Here is a 20,070-nt window from a genome sequence, read left to right as displayed (position 1 = left end):
AGGGGTAAAATACAGGGAGTGAAAGGCTATTTACAATTTGCACAGAAACTAGATGGCAGTTATAAGACTCGAGGGACATGAAAGGGAAGCAGTGTTTGGGAAGGGAGTGAGACACGGTTGTAGCCTCTCCCCAATGTTATTCAATCTGTATATTGAGCAAGCAGTAAAGGAAACAAAAGAAAAATTCGGAGTAGGTATTAAAATCCATGGAGAAGAAATAATAACATTGAGGTTCGCCGACGACATTGTAATTCTGTCAGAGACAGCAAAGGACTTGGAAGAGCAGTTGAACGGAATGGATAGTGTCTTGAGAGTAGTATATAAGATGAACAACAAAAGCAAAACGAGGATAATGGAAAGTAGTCGAATTAAGTCGGGTGATGTCGAGGGAATTAGATTAGGAAATGAGACACTTCAAGTAGTAAAGGAGTTTCACTATTTGGGGAGCAAAATAACTGAAGATGGTCGAAGTAGAGAGGATATAAAATGTAGACTGATAATGGCAAGGAAAGCGTTTCTGAAGAAGATAAATTTGTTAGCATCGAGTATAGATTTAAGTGTCAGGAAGTAGTTTCTGAAAGTATTTGTATGGAGTGTAGCCATGTATGGAAGTGAAACATGGACGATAACTAGTTTGGACAAGAAGAGAATAGAAGTGTTGGAAATGTGGTGCTAGAGAAGAATGCTGAAGATTAGATGGGTAGGTCACATAACTAACGAGGAGGTATTGAATAGAATTGAGGAGAAGAGGAGTTTGTGCCACAACTTGACTAGAAGAAGGGATCGGTTGGTAGGACATGTTCTGAGGCATCAAGTGATCACCAATTTAGTATCGGAGGGCAGCATGGAGGGTAAAAATCGTAGAGGGAGACCTAGAGATGAATACAGTAAGTATATTCAGAAGCATGTAGGCTGTAGTAAGTACTGGGAGATGAAGAAGCTTGCACAGGATAGAGTAGCATGGAGAGCTGCATCAAACCAGTCTCAGGACTGAAGATCACAACAACACCAACAACGTTCAGTTTTGCTCAGCTGTTTGAAAATCAAATAACGTAAGAGGTTTATCAGCACAGTCATTTATAATTTTTCTAAGGGGACGTTACAACGGGCCTCTCAGAACTCTTACGGTTACAGCAAGACGGAGCGTCTTCTCACTCGCGACTTCCTAAATGAACACTTTCCTGGACGGCGGATAGGTCGTGGTTCGTCACCGACATGAGTTCCGTTGAAATGGCCATGAAGAAGTCCTGACAACTCGTTGTGGGAAGTCATAAAGGCGCATGAATGTGCAAGCCGTTATGCTACAAACGAAGAACTGCGCAGTGCTGTGAGGAAGTATTTCGCACTATAACATCAGACACCCTCAAAAACGTGTTAAGGGGGGTAGGACGTCAAACGGGTCCACTTGGAGGAGGAGAGACACCACAGGACATTTTAATTTCCACTGTCTATACTTTTACAAGTAAATTCATAAAACTTTTGTCAGCTTGACCAGGAAGGATTCGGGATTCACACTCGCAGCAACGGAAGTTCAAAAACATAACAAAATAATTTTTTTACATGTGAAATTTCATCATTTTTCACTTACTATTGGCTGCATTTGTTGCTATAGGTACACTTTTCTTCATAAGTAAGAGAGACTGTTCGATGAATTTTGCACAGGATACAAACCATATTTGCAGGTCTCTGAAACTCTAGAATTATTTAATTTATAAAAAAATGAATGAGCTATTACGTTTTAAGCTTTATGTTTAGAAAAAAATCAAATTTTGTAGTTACTCAGTTTTGACCACTGTTTTTAATAGATTTGGAAAATTCTAGAGTTTCATACGCCTGCAAGTATGGTTTGTATGCTGTGCAAAATTCATTAAAGAATCTCTCTTACTTGTGCAGAAAAATGTACCTATAGCAACAAATGCAGCCAACAGTAAGTGAAATAATGATGAAATTTCAGATCTAAAATAAAATTATTTTGTTATGTTTTTGCACTTCCACTTCTGTGAGTGTGAATCCTGAATCCTTCCTGGTCATGCTGACAAAGTTTTATAAATACATTTGTAAAAGCATAGACAGCAGAAAATAAAATGGCTTGCGGTGCCTCTCCTGCACCAAGTCGGTCCGTTTGACGTCCTACCCCCCTCCCCCAGTAAGGAGGACTCGGAGGCGCATAGAAATGTGTTTACAGGCTGATGGGGAACGTACAGATCTACTGGACACTAATTAATACGTAATTAAGTAATTGTGCTAAAACAAATCGGGGACTTCTCGCCCAGCCTGTACAACTGCACTGAGGGAGAACCACCGGACGCGGTTACGGCATCTTCCGTCCTGACCTCGACCTCAGGTACAATCCGCACGCGCGCCTGCCCTGAAGGCTTGGCGGCGGTGTCAGATGGACTCCTCACTGCAGCCTCCCCTCCCAGCGAGAGAAGCCTCTTGTCCGGCCGCCGTGGTGGGGATGAGTGTCCGGCATTGCGCCGGAAACCTCCACCAACAGACAACCGGCTGCCCGCGCCGAGTCGTAGAGCAACACGGAGCAGTTCGCCTCTTCGCTTTGTGCCACCCGTCCTCCGCCAGCTGCATTCGCGCCACTGACGGGCACTAAGGCTGTCAGGAACAGCGCAAGTCCGGTCGCGCAGTCTGTTGGCAGCACTGCAACGGTTGATAGCAAGCGCTTCGGCCACGCCGCGGCGTGAGAGCGTTGCAAGCGAACTGTAGCTTCGTAGCAAAGAGCGTAGTGCGCGCGTCCGGCAGGTGCAGCAGGGCGGGCTAACCGTGTCGAGAGCCGCAAACATGTGCGTAGCCGGCGGCGGAAAAGTGTGTGCCCTCGTGCTCGAGGATGGCACCGTGCTGCAGGGGTTCAACTTCGGAGCACCTGTGGATTCCCAGGGCGAAGTTGGTAAGTAGAGGGCAAGCATTTGCAGTAGCGCCCGCGCTTTCTGAAAGCGGCGAGGCAACCACGTGCTGAGTAGCGGACGCGGAAGACTTCCCGCTAGTTCGCGGCCGATCAGCTGTTCTGCAAGCCATACGCCACAGTGAAATACGATTGCACCGTCATACTAATACGTGCTGTTATTTTCTTTCCAACTACCGGGAACTATGTTTTCAACGAGTTTGTTATCACTTGTCCTGTAACTATTCTAAACATAAATAATATACCGTAAATCATAATCCTTCAGTACAGTAGTCTTTGTTTAAACGACCAGTAAGAGCATACCAGTTTCTAGCGCTCTTACCGTCAGTGTCACTACATACATCGAATGCGGAAGCACTGGGATGCCTGTACTGCTATTCTAGATTTACCGGCAAATACTGGGATATTGCCTATTACCATTAGACCTCCTATTCTTCCCCAAGTCAAGAGTTTGCGCCCTATCTAATGAGGTCGTCGACGATGGGATTTTAATCCCAAATCTGCCACCGTACTTCATATTTATAGGCGATTGCCCAATCATTGTTTTCTCTTCCAATGACAAATTGTGAAAGTCTGTTGTGTTGATTACAAGTAAAAATGGCTGGGATCAAAAATAACGGCTTGTGAAAGAGCCGTATAGAGATCAGAGCGCTTTTGCATTAAATACGTGAATCCCAGTAAAACTAGCTAAGAGCTCAAAAATGCATGGCCGTGTTCGCCATCTAAGCAGTAAGGTATATTTGGTTGCGATGTATTTTCCTCAGTTTCAATATACAGTCTTGGTGTTTTCAATGCTCGCAGTAAATAAAATATCGGAATTCGTAACATTCCTTATCATATATCCAAGTTCTAGGGTACTATCATGATCGCGTATACATTTCTAGGATTGTGTGCGTTTCTTACGAAAGTAATGAAACGAAAAAAAAAAAAAAAAAATGTGCTGTCAGCGTCCTCGCAACGGTATCAGTTTGATGACTACATTCGTATTATTCATCCGTCGATAGAGACGGAGATAGGTACTGAAACTTCAGTGCAAACGTCACGCACTTCCCGCCTTCTTTACGACAAATCGCCAACAAGGCGGGGGCCGCCGGTTCTCGTGCAAACAAGACAATCAGAATAAACGACAAAAACATATGCGTTTATTTGGAGAAGGGGAGGATGTCTGCGTTATGGTGAGTTTCCACAACCATGTACGTTGCACCCGCAAATGAATGTCGAGGAAAATAAGCCATCAAAATAGTTATTCCGATGAAACTTACTGTTCGCTCTAAATTACACGAATTAACGGAGGCTTTACAGAAGCAAGAAAAATTGTTGTGGAAAACCAGATGTGTAGGATGCAAATCCCGGTCAGCTCAAGCTAAATTGTTTAGCCTGGTTTTGTTGTTTCATAATTTATTACAAATATTGCCCTAAGCGGTTACACCGGTGTTCGTCTGAAGTGTCGCAAATAGCCTTAGTACCTCAGCACACGTGAGAGGAAAAATTTCTAAGGAAGATTCACCGTATACTACAAAAAGCACTACTCTTTTTTGAAACATAATAGTTGGTCTATTTTTATATGTCGGTGTTTAGAAGCTTACAGATAAGTGTTCAACATACAGTGGTTCTGTAGAAAATTCGAAAATATCCTCGCAGATAAATAACGTGTTTCAGTCGTGTTTATGGTGTATAGTCAAATTGCTAAGTTCTCGTAGTAGATGTGGCTTCTTGGGTTCTACCTTTCTGCAAATTCCCCTGCTGTTGCCCAACTGCTTTTATTGTCTGGCCGATTCCACGCTTCTTTTAAATTGTATGTAAACGGAAAGATAAATGGGAACCGAGCAACTGTAATTATTTGCTGCATTGAGTTGGTACTTAAAAATGAAACTGGTGAGATAATAAGTCTGTCGGCTGCTGAGGAGGGAAGAGCGACAATTATTAGTGTCGAGCCGTTATCTGCTAATAATTTAATACCAGACGCAGTACATAGTTTTGCTAACGCACACACTGTCGCCGGTGTCCTGCTTCCGGTACACTGTCGGCCACAGGGTGGGTCGCCTTTAACCATGCTACAAAGAGTTACATACGTGTTTGGTCGCGCAGAGTGCAGACTATTTCGTCGCAGTCCTTCATGATCTTTGCAGATTCTCGGCATCGAAAATCGGAGATAGTGGGTTCATAATCGGATATAGGGGTTGCATTTTTAAATACAGTATTAAATACAGTATTTTTAAATACAGTATTATTGGGTGTCACTGTGTCTAAGCAGAGAGACTTCTTCAAAAATGACACGAATACAGAATGTCTGCTGAGGAAAAATCAACGTTATCTGTCGACCATCTTCATCAAACATCAGGCATGATTGCTTTCTCCTCCCACATACATGGGTTTTCATTTCTTAAAGTTGTTAATAACCAATGTCCTCAAGCTTCGTTGGAAGACAACACGTCCTGTTTCCTTCACCCACCCTTGCTCTATCAGCTTTTTTTCGCTCCTAATGACCTCGTCGTCGATGGGATATTAAAATCTGATCACCATCCCCCCTTCTTAAACGCCTAGCAATTCACTCCCACAACAGTTATCTTTAGCAGGGTCATTTGTCAGCGCATTTTATCGCTGTGGCATGCCGATTGGGCCACACTTACTGAAAACAAGCTTCGGGCCTTGAATCCTCTCCCCACGGCTTGGACGACCTCTTCACGCCCTTCTCGGCGAGAGGTCGTCGTTTTGGCCCGGTTACGAATTGGACACTGCCGGTTCAGCCATCGCCATCTGCTGACGGCTGCGCCGGCGCCGTTCTGCCCCTGTGGGCAATTGCTGACGGTACGCCACATTTTAACGTCCTGTCCGAATTTTAATACACTGCGCGTTGATCTTGGCCTGCCATGTACTCTAGATACCATTTTAGCGGATGACCCAGGAGCAGTTGCTCGCGTTCTTCGTTTTATCCACTTGACAAACCTGTAAGGACATTTGATAATGTTGTTTTCTTTTAATCCCTTGCCTGTTAATGTGCCTTTTATAGTGTTGTCCCTTTTAGTTGCTGTTTTAACCTTGTGCCTCGCACTGCATTCATAACTTAGTCTGGGCGCTAATTCCCACTGTAGTTGTGCGCCCTAAAACCACAAAAAAGTCATCTAGTTAGTAATTTCTATAACCTTTATAAGAACAGACACCACACCACCTCTCAACCACCGCAGTAGTGTAACTTTCCTCGGAGGACTTATTGCTCGTATGGAGGATCGATGAGACTACATTGTTTTATATGGTAATTTTCTGGAAGAAATATTTTTTTTTTTTTTTTTTTTTTTTTTTTTTTTTTTTTTTTTTTTTTTGCGCCTCCTCTCCTCCCCCTTGGACAAATGTCTGCGGATGCAAAAGGTTACCGTATAAACTGAAGTTAATTTAATTCATTGGGAACATAGCCAGATGTCCCACCTTAAACCGTATATCCTGTATTTTTCACTCTCGGTTGCCTTTATAATAAGACTTGTTTCGACCTCCCCGGACCATCCTCAGATTTCTGGAGATGCGTCGGTGACTCATCGTGTCTGTAACGGAAGCACACATCAAAATATTGTGATGTGTAGTCCGTGTAGAGACGCGACTGGTTACTGAAGCAATTACATAGATCTGAAAATATCTGTAGAGGTCGAAACTAGTCACTGTTAAATACACAGCTGAGACCGGAAAATAAACATACACAGCATATATAAAACAACAATATAGTTACTGAATTCTCTTACAACAAAAATGTTGGCGCTGCACTACATGTACTAACGCGCTGCATTGTCGCCATTCGTACAAGACGAGCATAGCCCTTCTGGTGACACGAGATGGAGTATAGACTCCCCTCCCCTCCCCTTCCATAAATTTACCATGACTTGCCCTCCACTTTCCTCATCCCACTGCTCTCCGCAGGTTACTACCTTGAGGACCCACCTCAGGTAGACGTGAAGTTATTTTTTGTGACTCTTTATCCCTGAACGGCATTTTCGATTTTTTTCGAACCGCGCCCGTAGACGCGAGGTCCTCCACTCCACTCCACTCCGCTGCCGCTGGGCGACCGAACAACTTGACGAAACGTTTCAGTGTGGGCCGATTTCTGTCCGCCTTAGTCTGTCCACAAAGGAAGAAATGTGCATAAAATCGGAAGAGGAAAAAAATTCAGCTGTCAATATGGACACTTAATCCGTCATGTTGCGCAATTCGTCAAAGCAGAGATTAATGGTAACACTGTGAAGTTCCTAAGCATCCGGATGGAGAAAAGCCTGATGTGGCGCCACCGCACCGAAAGTTCATTGTGTTGATCTGCAAACAGAATTCGTAGACTTTCGTTCTGTACTATTCAATGACGTAATTTTCAGGGTGGTGGAACGAAAGTCCAAAAAGTATTCAGTCTGCAGAAGCGTGCAACAAGAATGTCATGTAAAGTTGATAACTTGAGCGGCTTACAGAAGCCTTCTTAAAGACCTTGAGATTCTTATGCTTCTGTTCCAATATATTGCTCCTCAGCGGTATTTGTAATTAAAAAGAGTGAAATCACAATGAACTGTAAAATTCATCACAACGATATTAGAAAGGGGGGGGGGGGTGGGAAATCTATTTAGACATGAACTTCCTGTCTACGGTTCAGAACGAAGTTTTACGTGAAGTTTGCCGAAAGACATCAGACGAAAATTAGTCTTTGGATGGAATCCGCCTTGAGCAAACATAATTTTTCTTCACACTCGAGGTATGAATTTAAAAAAGACTCCAGTCACAATTTTTCGTGTTTTATTTAGTAATTTTAAAGATCTGTTGTAAGTTACTTCCTGCACATGTCAATTGTTTCCTGCATATGACAACTGTTTAATAATTATATCTTAAGCACTATGAAAAATTCATCTTTGACCACACCATGTACAAAACCATCTGTGAAGTGTTTACAAACATGTATTAACGAATGTGCCTCTTGGATGATGTGATATGGTAGAAAAAGATGGAGGGGAAGACTTACGCTGTTTCTAAACGTTAAAAACGCGTTTCTTGGATTACTTAGTAAGTTTACACTATTCATCTTTTTCAGTACATCGCACATATTTTCCGCGTCTGACTTACGAAATTCGCAACCTAACATCAAACCTTTTCGTGACAGGAATACGCATTTCATCTCATTAAAGAGAATAAATAAAGCATGTATTAAGACGAATTACACCTGAATATGGACCCACAGGGTCCTAAATGCATCGTGTACTGAATAAAACACGAAAAATTGTGACTGAAGGCGTTTTTTAAGTCATACCTCGAGTGTACTGAGTACCGTCACATTTGAAGCTGCAAAATATAGATAAAATTAAATACAATTTTTCTTCTTTTACCCACACATGTTTTTTTACGGCACCTTCAGTAGGGTTTTATTTTGTTTCTATTAAACACTTGAGCTTTTAAGAAAGTATTCACAAATTTGAAAACAAATTATATATATATATATATATATATATATATATATATATATATATATATATATATAAACCTGTTATCACATGCTGTGACTTTTTGTGGTTTTCTATGTTACAGTCGTTTCTTTCACGGAAAATTGGAAATCCTCAGATATTCTAAAGCCTTGCCAACAGCCCCTGTGTTTTACCTGAATATTTTGATTTGAGCTAAATAGTCATGGAGGGTTTGAACTTTTCTAATGTATAGACAGCTAGTGTGATACTTAAAATCATTGAAATTTTACAAATGCTTAGAATTCAGTTGCAATTAAAAATAGCACCTGAGCATTAAAAATCGGAAAGAGCTTTTTTTTCTTTAGGTGCTTCAGGTTTCTGAATATTGTGTTAGTATAAGGGACCCACGGAAGTAGGCATCTCGTTACAGAGTAAAATGTGATTATTGTTTATTCGGTTTGTTACCGCAGTCAGCAATGTTTCTGTGAAAATAGCCTCACAACAGTGAAGACGCCTGTATTATGCAATAACCAAATTGTACAACACCAACACAGAGTAATGCAAAAATGCTCACACGAAACATGGTGCACTTTTATCACAGCACAAAATAGTCCGCCCCTATAGCTGAGTGGTCAGCGCGCTAGAATGCCGTACAAAGAGGCGCGGGTTCGATTCCCGGCTTTGCCATTTCCTCCGCTCAGAGGCTGGGTGCTGCGTTGCCATCATATCATCCCCATTGATGCGCAAGTCGCCGAAGCAAAAGACTTGCACGAGGCGACCGGTCTACACCTCGGGGGGTCCTAGCCACACGGGAAGATCTAACTTCGCAGAGATTCTATCTATTGGTATTTAAAGTCTCCAGAAATCGATTCTTTCTCCCATCACAGTCCCGTACAATGGACATAACACGGAAGCGTACCTGCATTGCAGAGAATAATAAAACAGAAAACGCTGAAATCATCTTTAACGTATATTGTTGTAGTCTTCAGTCCGAAGCCTAGTTTGATACGGCTCTTCCTGCTACTGTTCTGTGCAAGCATCATCACCACAGAATGACTACTGTAATCTACATCCATTTGAATGTGCTTACTGTACTTCCATCTCTTGGTCTCCCTCTACGACTTTTACCCCGCACACTTCCCCACAATTCTAAATTGATGATCCTTTGATGTCTCAGAATGTGTCGTATCAACCGATCCCTTCTTCTAGTCACGTTGCCCACAAAATTCTTGTCTCCCAAAGGTTCTATTCTCTTTTTGTCTAAACTATTTGTCGTCCATGTTTCACTTCCACACATGGCTACATTCCAGACAAATACCGTCAGAGCCGGTGTGGCCGTACGGTTCTAGGCGCTTCAGTCTGGAACCGCGTTACCGCTACGGTCGCAGGTTCGAATCCTGCCTCGGGCATGGATGTGTGTGATGTCCTTAGATTAGTTAGGTTTAAGTAGTTATAAGTTCTAGGGGACTGATGACCACTGCTGTTAAGTCCCATAGTGCTCAGAGCCAAATACCGCCAGAAAAGACTTCCTAACATTTAAATTTACATTAGATGTTAGCATATTTATCTGTTGCAGGAACGCTTTCTTTGCCATTGCCTGTCTACTTTTTATATCCTCTTTACTTCGGCCATCATGAGGCATTTTACTACCAAAAACAGCAAAACTCATCTACTGCTTTGAATGTTTCATTTCATAATCAGATCCGTTCAGTGTCAACTGATTTAATTAAACTGCATTCATTATCTTTGTCTTGCTTTTGCTGATGTTCACCATATATCCTCCTTCACTGTCTATTCAGTTGAACTGTTCTTCAAAGTCCTTTCCTATCTCTAACAGAATTACAGTGACCACTTAAGTTATCGTTTGCTTTTTCCGTCTGAATTATCGGTCGTTTTAGCGAACGCCGCGCGGGCTGTCGACCCCGTTTAACTTTTTATTCGTCTTAGCAATATGGCGAAGATCATTCTTTAGTTCAAGACCTCCGTTTCTCTATGGCGTATTTTATACTCTTTTTCTCCACGTCCCTGTTTTCAACTGTCTTCTCTTCCGTCGATTGGGATTAACGAGTAGTCGTTTTAATTCTTCTCTTCGTCTTCGTGTTATACAGTTCTGACATGGACACGTATTACCCTAGTTGTTTTTGCGCAGCAACAGAAAAGAAACAAATAAGAATTAAAATGTCATCGGCAAACCTCAATTTTTTTGTTTCTTCTTTCTGAACTTAAAGTCCTCCTCCAAATCCGCGTACAAATTGAATTACATCGGGGACAAACTACAAAACCCCTTTCTCAACTGTTTCCCTTTCATGCCCCTTGACTTTTATAACAGCCATCTGGTTTCTGTACATATTGTAAATAGCCTTTCGCTCGCTGTATTTTATCCTTCTATTCCTGCTGCCTTCAGAATTTCAAAGAGAGTGGCCCCGCCAACATTGTTAAAAGCTTTCTGTAAATCTGCATATGTCGTAAACGTAGATTTGCCTATCGTCAACCTGTGTTCTAAGATAAGTCGTAATGTCAGTATTGTCTCCCATGTTCCTACATTTGTCCAGTATCAAAACTGATCTTTCACGAGATCGGCTTCTACCAGATTTCCAGTCGTCTATTAAGAATTTGTGTATTATGCAACTATGACTTATTAAACTGGTAGTTCGCTAATTTTCACACTTGGAATCGGAATTACTACATTCTTCTTGGAAGCCTGAAGGTGTTTCGCCTGTCCCATACATCTTGCACACCTGATGGAAGAGTTTTGTCATGGCTTCTCTCCCAAGACTTTCAGTAGTTCTGACGGAATATCATCTACTCCCAGGCCCTTATTTCGACTCCGGTCTTTCTGCTCTGTCGAACTCTTCTCGCATTATCATGTCTCCCATCTTCATGTACGTCCTCCTCCATTTCAATAATATTGCCCTCAAATACATCTTCCTTGTATAGACCCTCAATGTACTCCTTCCGTCTTTCGGCTTTCCCTTCTTTGCTTAGGATGGTTTTATCTAAGCTCTCGATATTCGTATAGCTGCTTTCACTTTTCTCCAAAAGCTTGTTTAATCTTACCGTAGGCGGCATCTATCTTTCCCATAGTAAAAGTATGCTTCTAAATCCTTACATCTAGCCTTCGGCCATTCCTGCTTAGCCATTTTGCACTTCCTGTCAGTTTCATTTCTAGACGTTTGCATTCCATTTCGCCTGCTTCATATTTATATTTCCACCTTTCAGCAATTCAATTCAATATCTCCTACGTTATCCAAGGATTTCTACTAGGCTCTGTCTTTTTAACTACTTGATCGTCTGCTGCCTTCACTATTTTATCTTTTTATTAAAATTACCCATTTATCTTCTATGGTATTCTTTTCCCGTGTTGTAGGCACTCATTGCCTCCTACTCCCTCTGAATCATCTCTTGTTCCTTCAACTTATCCAGGTTCCACCTCCTTTACTACTTTTTTGCTATTTCTTCATTTTAATCCACAATTCATGACACAATAAATTATGGCCCGAGTCCACATCTTCCCCCAGAAGTTACTTACTATTTGAAATCTCGTTTCGAAATCTCTGTTACCATTATATGTTACAATTATACGAGGTGTTTAAAAAAGAATGACCTCATTTCAGAACTACATATTTATTGATAACATATTACAAACTTGGGATGAATTGCAAAATACGAAACCTTAAGGTTCTAGCTAGGCTGTTACAAATGCTCTGTGTCCAGCAGCAGCACTATCATCTAGGAGATAGCGAAATTCCTCATACAATTAACACAATGTATGTGCTTTTCGAGGAGCTGTGACGGCTGTTATACTGTTCCTCACTTTCCAAGAGGAAAAAGAGATGAACACACTTTCTTCACATATCTGTACAAGAAAAAAGCGCACGGGCTCCTGTTTGGCAATCTTAGAGGCCAAGAATGCTGGGCAGTGTCTCCGGGTCTCATGCGCTCTATCCAGCGTTAAGGCACAGTGTCATTGAGAAACTGACGTACGCTGTTGTGCCAGTGTGGTGGAGCTCCATGGTGTTGGAAAATGAGGTCATAGGAGTCCTTCTGAAGTTGTGAAAAAAGCCAGTTCTGCAGCATTTGAAGATAGCTCGTTGCAGTCATTGTGTATTCCTCGAAAAAGAGGCCGAACACTTTTTCGCGAGAAAAAGAACAAAAACGCTCACTTTAGGTGAGTCTCTTTCGCGCTCAATAATATCATGAGGTTTCTGGCGTCCCCATATTCGCACGTTGTCTGTTTATTGCCAAAATGAAATATTGCTTCATCATTGAAAATTAACCGTGGTAAAAATGTATCGTCTGACTGCAAACTGAAAAGACCCATTGAATGACATCCAAAGGCGCTTTCTGGAACTCTAGGCCACGCCCTTTCAAAGAGCACAAATTTCCTTGTCGAAACGTCCTATTTTTCGTAGTTATTAAAATGGCTCTGAGCACTATGGGACTCAACTGCTGTGGTCATCAGTCCCCTAGAACTTAGAACTACTTAAACCTAACTAACCTAAGGACATCACACACATCCATGCCCGAGGCAGGATTCGAACCTGCCACCGTAGCAGTCGCACGGTTCCGGACTGCGCGCCTAGAACCGCGAGACCACCGCGGCCTGCCTCGTAGTTATTACCGTCCAAAATCAGATCATTTTTTTTAAATCACTGTTTACAATTAATCTGAAACCTTCTAGTGGCTACAGGTCTCTTCTACTATACAACCATCTTTCATGATTCTTCAACCAAGTATAAGCTATGATTAAATTTTAAACGTCCCCTTAAAAAACATTAATGAATTACTGTGCTGGAAAACTCCTTACGTTATTTGTTTTTTCAAACAGCTGAGTGAACTGAACGTACTCACATTTCTCTCTTTACTTATTCTGATCAACACTAAACTGACACACAATATTTTTAGCGCAACGCAATCTGACTTTCAAAAATCCCTACAAAAGAATGGTCCTGGCCAACATTAACCTATACCTTTCACAAATCACTTACCTCACAAAAACCTTCGTTACTCGAACTACTGCAATACAGCGAGCGCCACTACTGCCAGCTAAATAAAAGATTCAAACTACTGAAGGCACTAACTACTGATAGGCATAGTTAGCAAATGAAAGATTTTGATAAGTTCATGACATCCAGTCTTACAAATTTACTGTCTCTGATGTACACACGTCTAGATCATCGGCTCGCAAAACTCCATCTCTCTCCCCACATCCACCACTGCTGGCGGCTCACCTCCAACTGCGCAACGCTACGCGCTGTTAACAGCCAACTGCCCAACACTACAATAGCGACTATTTCAACAATGCCTACCAGCCACAGACTGCACACAGCACAGTCAGTGATTTTCATACAGAGCGCTACGTGGCGTTACCAACATAAAAACCTAAACAGCCTACTTACAAATTATGCTGGTGGCTTCCTTTTCCATTCCTTTCCCCCAGTCAATATTCGCCTACTATTTTTCCTTATCTTCCTTTTCCTAATTTAGATTTTCAGGCCCCCATCACAATTAAATTTTCGTCTCCCTTAAATATCTGAATAATTTCTTTTCTCGCATCGTACATTTCTTCAATCTATTCATCTGCAGAGCTAGCTGGCATATAAACTTGTACTACTGTGGTAGGTGTGTGTTTCGTTTCTATATTGGCTACGATAATGCGTTGGCTATTCTGTCCGCAGTAGTTTACCCCCTCATTACTATTTTCTTGTTCATTATTAAACCCACTCCTACATTAGCCCAATTTGACTTTTTATTTATAACCCTGTATTCCCCTGATGAAATCTTGCTCTTCCAGCGACCGAACTTCTCCACCTCTCACTATATCTAACTTAAACCTATCCATTTCACTTTTTAAATTGTCAAACCTACGTGGCCGATTAAGGGATCTAACACTCCGAGCTTCGATATGTAGAACGTCGGGTTTGTTTCTCCTGATATCCTCCTTAGTAGTCCCCCCCACCCCCCTTCCCCATCCCTCCTGAGATCCGAACGGGGGGGGGGGGGGACTATTTTACGTTAATCATACAGTAGAACTGCATGCCCTCCGGCCGCGCGTGGTACCTGCGCGATCTAGGGCGCCTTGTCACGGTCCGCGCGGCTCTCTCCCCCCCCCCCCCCCCCCCCCCGTCGGAGGTCGGAGTCATCCCTCGGTGTGTGTGTGTGTGTGTGTGTGTGTGTGTGTGTGTGTGTGTGTGTGTGTGTGTGTGTGTGTGTGTTGTCCATACCGTAAGTTAGTTTGTTAGATTAAGTAGTGTGTGAGCTTAGGGACCGATGACCTAAGCACTTTGGTGCCATAAAATCTTACCACAAACTTACAAATTTGCATGCCCTCCGGAAAATTACGGCCGTCGGTTCTCCTTGATTTTAGCCATTAGTTGTACCAGCATAGCAAGGCAGTTTTGCTTGGTGTTAGAAGGCCGGGGCACTCAATCGTCCAGACTTACCCCTAAAACTACTGAAAAGGCTGTTGCCCCTCTTCAGGAACCATACGTGTCTCTGACCTCACATCAGATACCCCTCCGCTGTGGTTGCACCTATGGTACGGCTATCTGTATCGCTGATGCACGCAAGCCACCCCACTGGCGGCAAGATCCATAATACATGAACATGTGTAACTAAATACTTCCTTCTTGCTACTTAAGTCCTTCGAATGTTTTATTATACCAACATCCTTCACCATTTCGCATTATATCTAACAACATACCTACACTCTAAGACATAATAATGACGGATCACGAGAGATCTACGCAAATTTGTCACAAATTGGTATTCTTACAGGTACCGACGGAACATGCAAAACTGTAAGTTTTGGCGGGCAATAGATGAATGTCTGACGCTGCAGCACAATTTCACCGCGCGGCTGGCAAAGACAGTAAACGGGAGACGTGCCGATACCAGGGAATAATGTCCTTGAGAGTTTCATTTAGATTAGATTTACTTTCATTCCAATTTATCCGTAGTGAGGTGGTCCTCCAGGGTGTGGAACATGTCAGAAAAACAATAATACATGACAAAAATTTGCAACTGAAAACAAATAAGCTAATGTACCATTCCACAGGTCCCAAGTGGAATGATGGTCATTTTTTAATGAACACTATATGAGAGTCATTTTACAAATACTGATGCACTGAATTTAAAATAAAGTTTTTTATTTATTTAAATTAACATGTAATACAACTACTATAATACTTATTTACAATGAACACATTACTGCACTGAAATTGCGCAGACGTTTATATATAATCAGTTGGTTTTACTGAGAAATTCATCAAAGGAGTAGGAGTTGGCCACCAATAAATCCTTTAGGCTTCTATTAAACTGAATTTCATTGGTTGTTAAGCTTTTTATGGCTGCTGGCAAGTTACTGAAAATGTGTGTTCCTGAATAATGCGCACATTTTTTCGTGTACTCAGTTGGACAGTAACTATGCCTCGCAGACTGGCGCACGAACACTATACGCAGACGTCACCATTTGAGAGGTAAACTGGTTGGAGTAATTGGCGAATCGCTCGACATTTGAATAGGAGCGGTGCCACTATCTGACGGAAGTTGGCAGCGAAGGATGAACCACGGCCGAACCCAACGTCAAGGAGGAAACAGTCGACCTAGAGAGGTGACAGAGTTGAGGACCGAGTAATCGTCAGAGGCCCTCAGATCCCTGGATTCACCTCTGCAACTGATGCTGCAGTGACCACAAGGACCATCAATAGGCGGCTCACAGAAAGCAGCCTGAGCTCAAGGCGCTCCTTGGGTCCAATACCATTGACTTCTGCACACGAACGGCTAATTTGCAGCGGTGTTGGACGCATTCGGCCTGTGATCTCACAGAACTGGAGTGGAATTGGCTTTAGTGATGAGTACCGCTCCGAACTGAGCCCCGATGAATAGAGAAGACGGTCTGGAGACGCCCTGTGCGACAGTGGGTTATCAGCCCGACAGCCATCCTCCATACGGTTCGAAAAACGGGAGTGATGGTCGGAGGTGTCATTTCGTAGCAGTATCCTCTTTATTATATGCGGCACCCTTGTAATGCAGTTGTATATCCTGCGCCTCGTTTTGTTGCCCTTCATGGGGAAGCCATCGTAGGCTTACATTTCAGCTAGATACGTCCCTGCACACGCCAAGAGTTTCTACTGCTTGTCTTCTTCCCACAGATGTCGTGGATCTCTCGCCAATTGAAAAAATTATGGGCTGGGCCCTCCAATCAGATTTGAATTTTGACTATCTAACGCGCCAATTAGACAAAATTTGGCACGATTTCGCTCAGGAAGACATCCAACAACATCAGCCATTGCCATGCCGAATAACTGCTTGTATGATGGTCAGAGGTGGAACAACGCGTTATTGACTTGTTCAATTTGTAAAGCTCTTTCTGTTGAACGAATCATACAATTTTTCTGAAATGATCATTTGTTTTTGTTCGTGGACATAACGTTCAGATTTTAGTCCCATTCGGATAATTCCTTCGTGGTAGGTCGTTCTTTCTTCTGTCCTAGAGTTTATATCCAATGTTTATTGCGAGTGCCATAGCTGTAGAACTAATTTATCACAGACACAGCTCGTAGGAATCATTTGCCGTATCGAGCAGTGGGGGAAACAGTATCATAACTGCCCCAGAAGCTCTGATGTTCTGAAATACTTGCTGCCTGATGGACACGGTCAGCATTCCCGTAAGCTGATGTCACGGCAGCTATTAACGCCTTGTACCGGGCTAATTACGACCGCATGTACTGGCGTCGGAAACTCGACGTGTCTCGACAGTTTCATAGTCGGTTTCCTCCTTAAAATGCCTTCAGGAACATTGAGCTATAGCTGCTAGTTGGTTTTCGTGCTTAAAATGAAAACTGTGCCCTTCACGGTGTTTATAATCTGCTGCCTTAGTGTTAGGTGCCAAATTATTTGTGATTACACCATTCCCACTCTTTCACTCTTATAATAGGCAGTAGGGTTTTTGAAAGTATTTTTGCAGATGTAATGCTGAAATCGCAGGACATTGATAGTCTGTCTTTTTTTTATTTTATTCAAATCCAGTCCATATACGTCAAATTGAACATAACTTGCAGCTTTGGTACCACACCCAGCTATACACCGGAAGCAGATTGAGTTGTGGATAGGAACTCAGAGGTACAGAAACGTATTTAAAGTCTGCAACTTTAAAACTGCATGACAATGTGTCAGAGACTGAGCAGCTGTTAAAAAGAAAAGCAGTTCTTTGGACGTATGCTAAATTTGTGGTATGTATGGTTACTTTTGACTTAGTAGGAACGTCATGGGACATAGTTTTTTAACCAGTTTTGTGTAATATGATACCACATTTGACACTGTTAGACTTGACAGATATATCGTATTTTTTGTTTTTCATGAAAAAAGTAAGAAAAATCGAACAGGAGTGGAAGACGACACACAGAGCTTTACCGATAGGACAACGAGATAGGCCTCCCGCCATGTTCAAAGATTAAACGGGAGAGGTTCAAGAGTTTTTCCTAACCTCGTGTTCCTATCTTCTATAAGCTCCGTTGTCGCACTGTCATTTCAACAGGGAGATTTCGTCCAAATGGCATCTTAAAGAAACAACAGAACAGACGTCTATCACGAACATGTATTATGTGGCAACAATGCGCTTCGTCCACACATTTGCCGCCAACACAGCCCGCTCATGTTTGACAATAGTTCTCGCTGCTACTCATAAAGTATATAAATCCATGTAGTGAGCATTCGGATACGAGGATTCTGTCTGCAACATTTCGTGCAGTTTAGTGCAGTGCACTGATTCTGGGACGGCACATTTTAGGCCGGATAGCGCTTACCATCGTTTGAGTGTTAATGCTATTGACAGATAACCTTTAGAAGTACGCGATATCTTGATATCGGGAACCGAAGCTGGCTTAAACATGTGAAGAACAATTGTGTTGTGCCTTTTCGTGCAGTATCATACTGTGGATTACACTTTATTTACTTTTTTTTTGACGCGGTACGGAGTGACAACCAACAATATTGTTTTTGTTTTCTGTTGCACTGATCCATGTTGTCGGATCTGTTCTGATTAATTACGTTACAATGACATGCATAGGAGTCCGACGCGCGCACACACACACACACACACACACACACACACACACGATTTGACAACTTGCATAAAGTGCAGGAAATTAAACACTGTCATGTATAAATTTTATTAGCATAAGAACGTAGCACCAATATGTATACACTGACCGCCATTTTATTCAAACACGCTTGCAAATTTATCTGTTACTTGTCTCGTAAACAGATGACCATAAAATCGCATAAATTATTTCTACAACAGAAGACTAATATAGCGTTTCGATATTTTTCAACATATAAAGTGCCTCATATAATTAAGAAATTTACAACTATACATTTGTTGTACATACCTACGAAAAGTCACTGGTCTCGTTCCATATAATTCTCTAAACGTCTCTAGCAGCGACAATAATGCACCTTAGCTGTTACTAAAACTCAAACGTGCAGAAACGTATATAAAACAAGGCGAATATGTGTATTATTAAAGTTTCGCTATTACCGCAAATTGCAGACAAGCAGCGTCGTCCCAAAATCACATGACTAGCCTGGTTTGATGTTGAGAACATGCGCAGTAGACTATGCTCACTCCATAGATATACAAACTACACGCTGCTACTTCGCTAGGGTATTGTACGAGCTCAAAGATTGGCCAGTACGTGCTGAAGCAAGTATGCTGTTTGACCGAAGATTTCAGATTTTTTTTTTATCCACTGAGGACTGGAGCGAAATGCGCAGGGGAGGAAATTTAGAAGAAATATCGAAACGATAGAATCTACTATCGCCTCCAGCTAATTATAGGATGTAACCAAATGCATAATCACACAGCAACAGATGCTATGATTTTTCTCTGGTACACTGATTCTGAATTTGTGTGCCTTTTACAGGTGTGGACTGATGCATTTATAAGACTGGACTGTGTAACAATTAGCAGCAAGAAGACAGCGTTATCGTTGATACAGACTCAAGTTTGCTACCTGGAGTGGTGAAAAATATTAAAAACCTACGCGGAGAAAAAGTGCAGAAGTATTCAGCTGTAACCAGGGATGTTCTCTCTATCCATTCAAAACAGTTTCGCTCGTAAAAAGGTTTAGAAAGGAGAAGCGATAGCTGGAGAGATTGCTGGATGCCAGGCATACTTCATCTGAGCTGGGAAACAGCGCAATGAAACCTTCAAAGTTTTGTGCAATATTTTTTCATCAGTGCTGTTTAAGTAATATTTTTCAATAATTGTACAGCTTTTGAACTTAGTATCGACCTAATGGTCTAGTGATGAAATGCGTGCCTGGAAATCGAAAGGTCATGGGAACGGATCCAATAGGATCTGTCTAACCAAGCATTCACCTCTCAATGACTTGAAGATTCGTCGGGAACAACACGTTGTTCGGTTTACACGTTAATCTGTAGGTCCACTTTCCTCGGCAGGATAACTGGCGTTAGTTAGCTACTGCAGAGAAAGTAACTGTGTTTACAGAGTATATTTGCCACTATAGTAAGAGATAAGAAATACATTAGAGTGCAAAACTTAATGATGAACTTTCGCATGAAGTCACTGCAAATTTACATAGCTCTGTCATGGACATCACATAGAAAGAACTGCTACAGTATACATAGTACACTGAAAGAAATAGCGCAATGAGATGAACGGACATGACACTTCCGTAAAGGACAAAGATTACAGTAAGATCTCGCGATTTA

The 20,070-nt window shown here is 42.0% G+C and overlaps 1 protein-coding gene across 1 annotated transcript in view; it reads left to right on the top strand.

Annotated features, from left to right (window-relative positions):
- Window positions 1-2,403: 2,403 nt before the first annotated feature.
- The window catches only part of LOC126355867 (CAD protein), a 526,936-nt gene continuing 509,269 nt past the window's right edge, over window positions 2,404-20,070 (top strand). The window contains exon 1 of the mRNA XM_050006369.1: window positions 2,404-2,899. Within this exon, the coding sequence (XP_049862326.1) occupies window positions 2,794-2,899 (106 nt within the window). The 5' untranslated portion in view covers window positions 2,404-2,793. The remainder of the gene's footprint in view (window positions 2,900-20,070) is intronic.

Source organism: Schistocerca gregaria, chromosome 1 (genome assembly GCF_023897955.1).
Source record: "Schistocerca gregaria isolate iqSchGreg1 chromosome 1, iqSchGreg1.2, whole genome shotgun sequence".
Lineage (NCBI taxonomy): Eukaryota > Metazoa > Arthropoda > Insecta > Orthoptera > Acrididae > Schistocerca > Schistocerca gregaria.
This window is presented reverse-complemented; position numbering and strand designations above follow the sequence as displayed.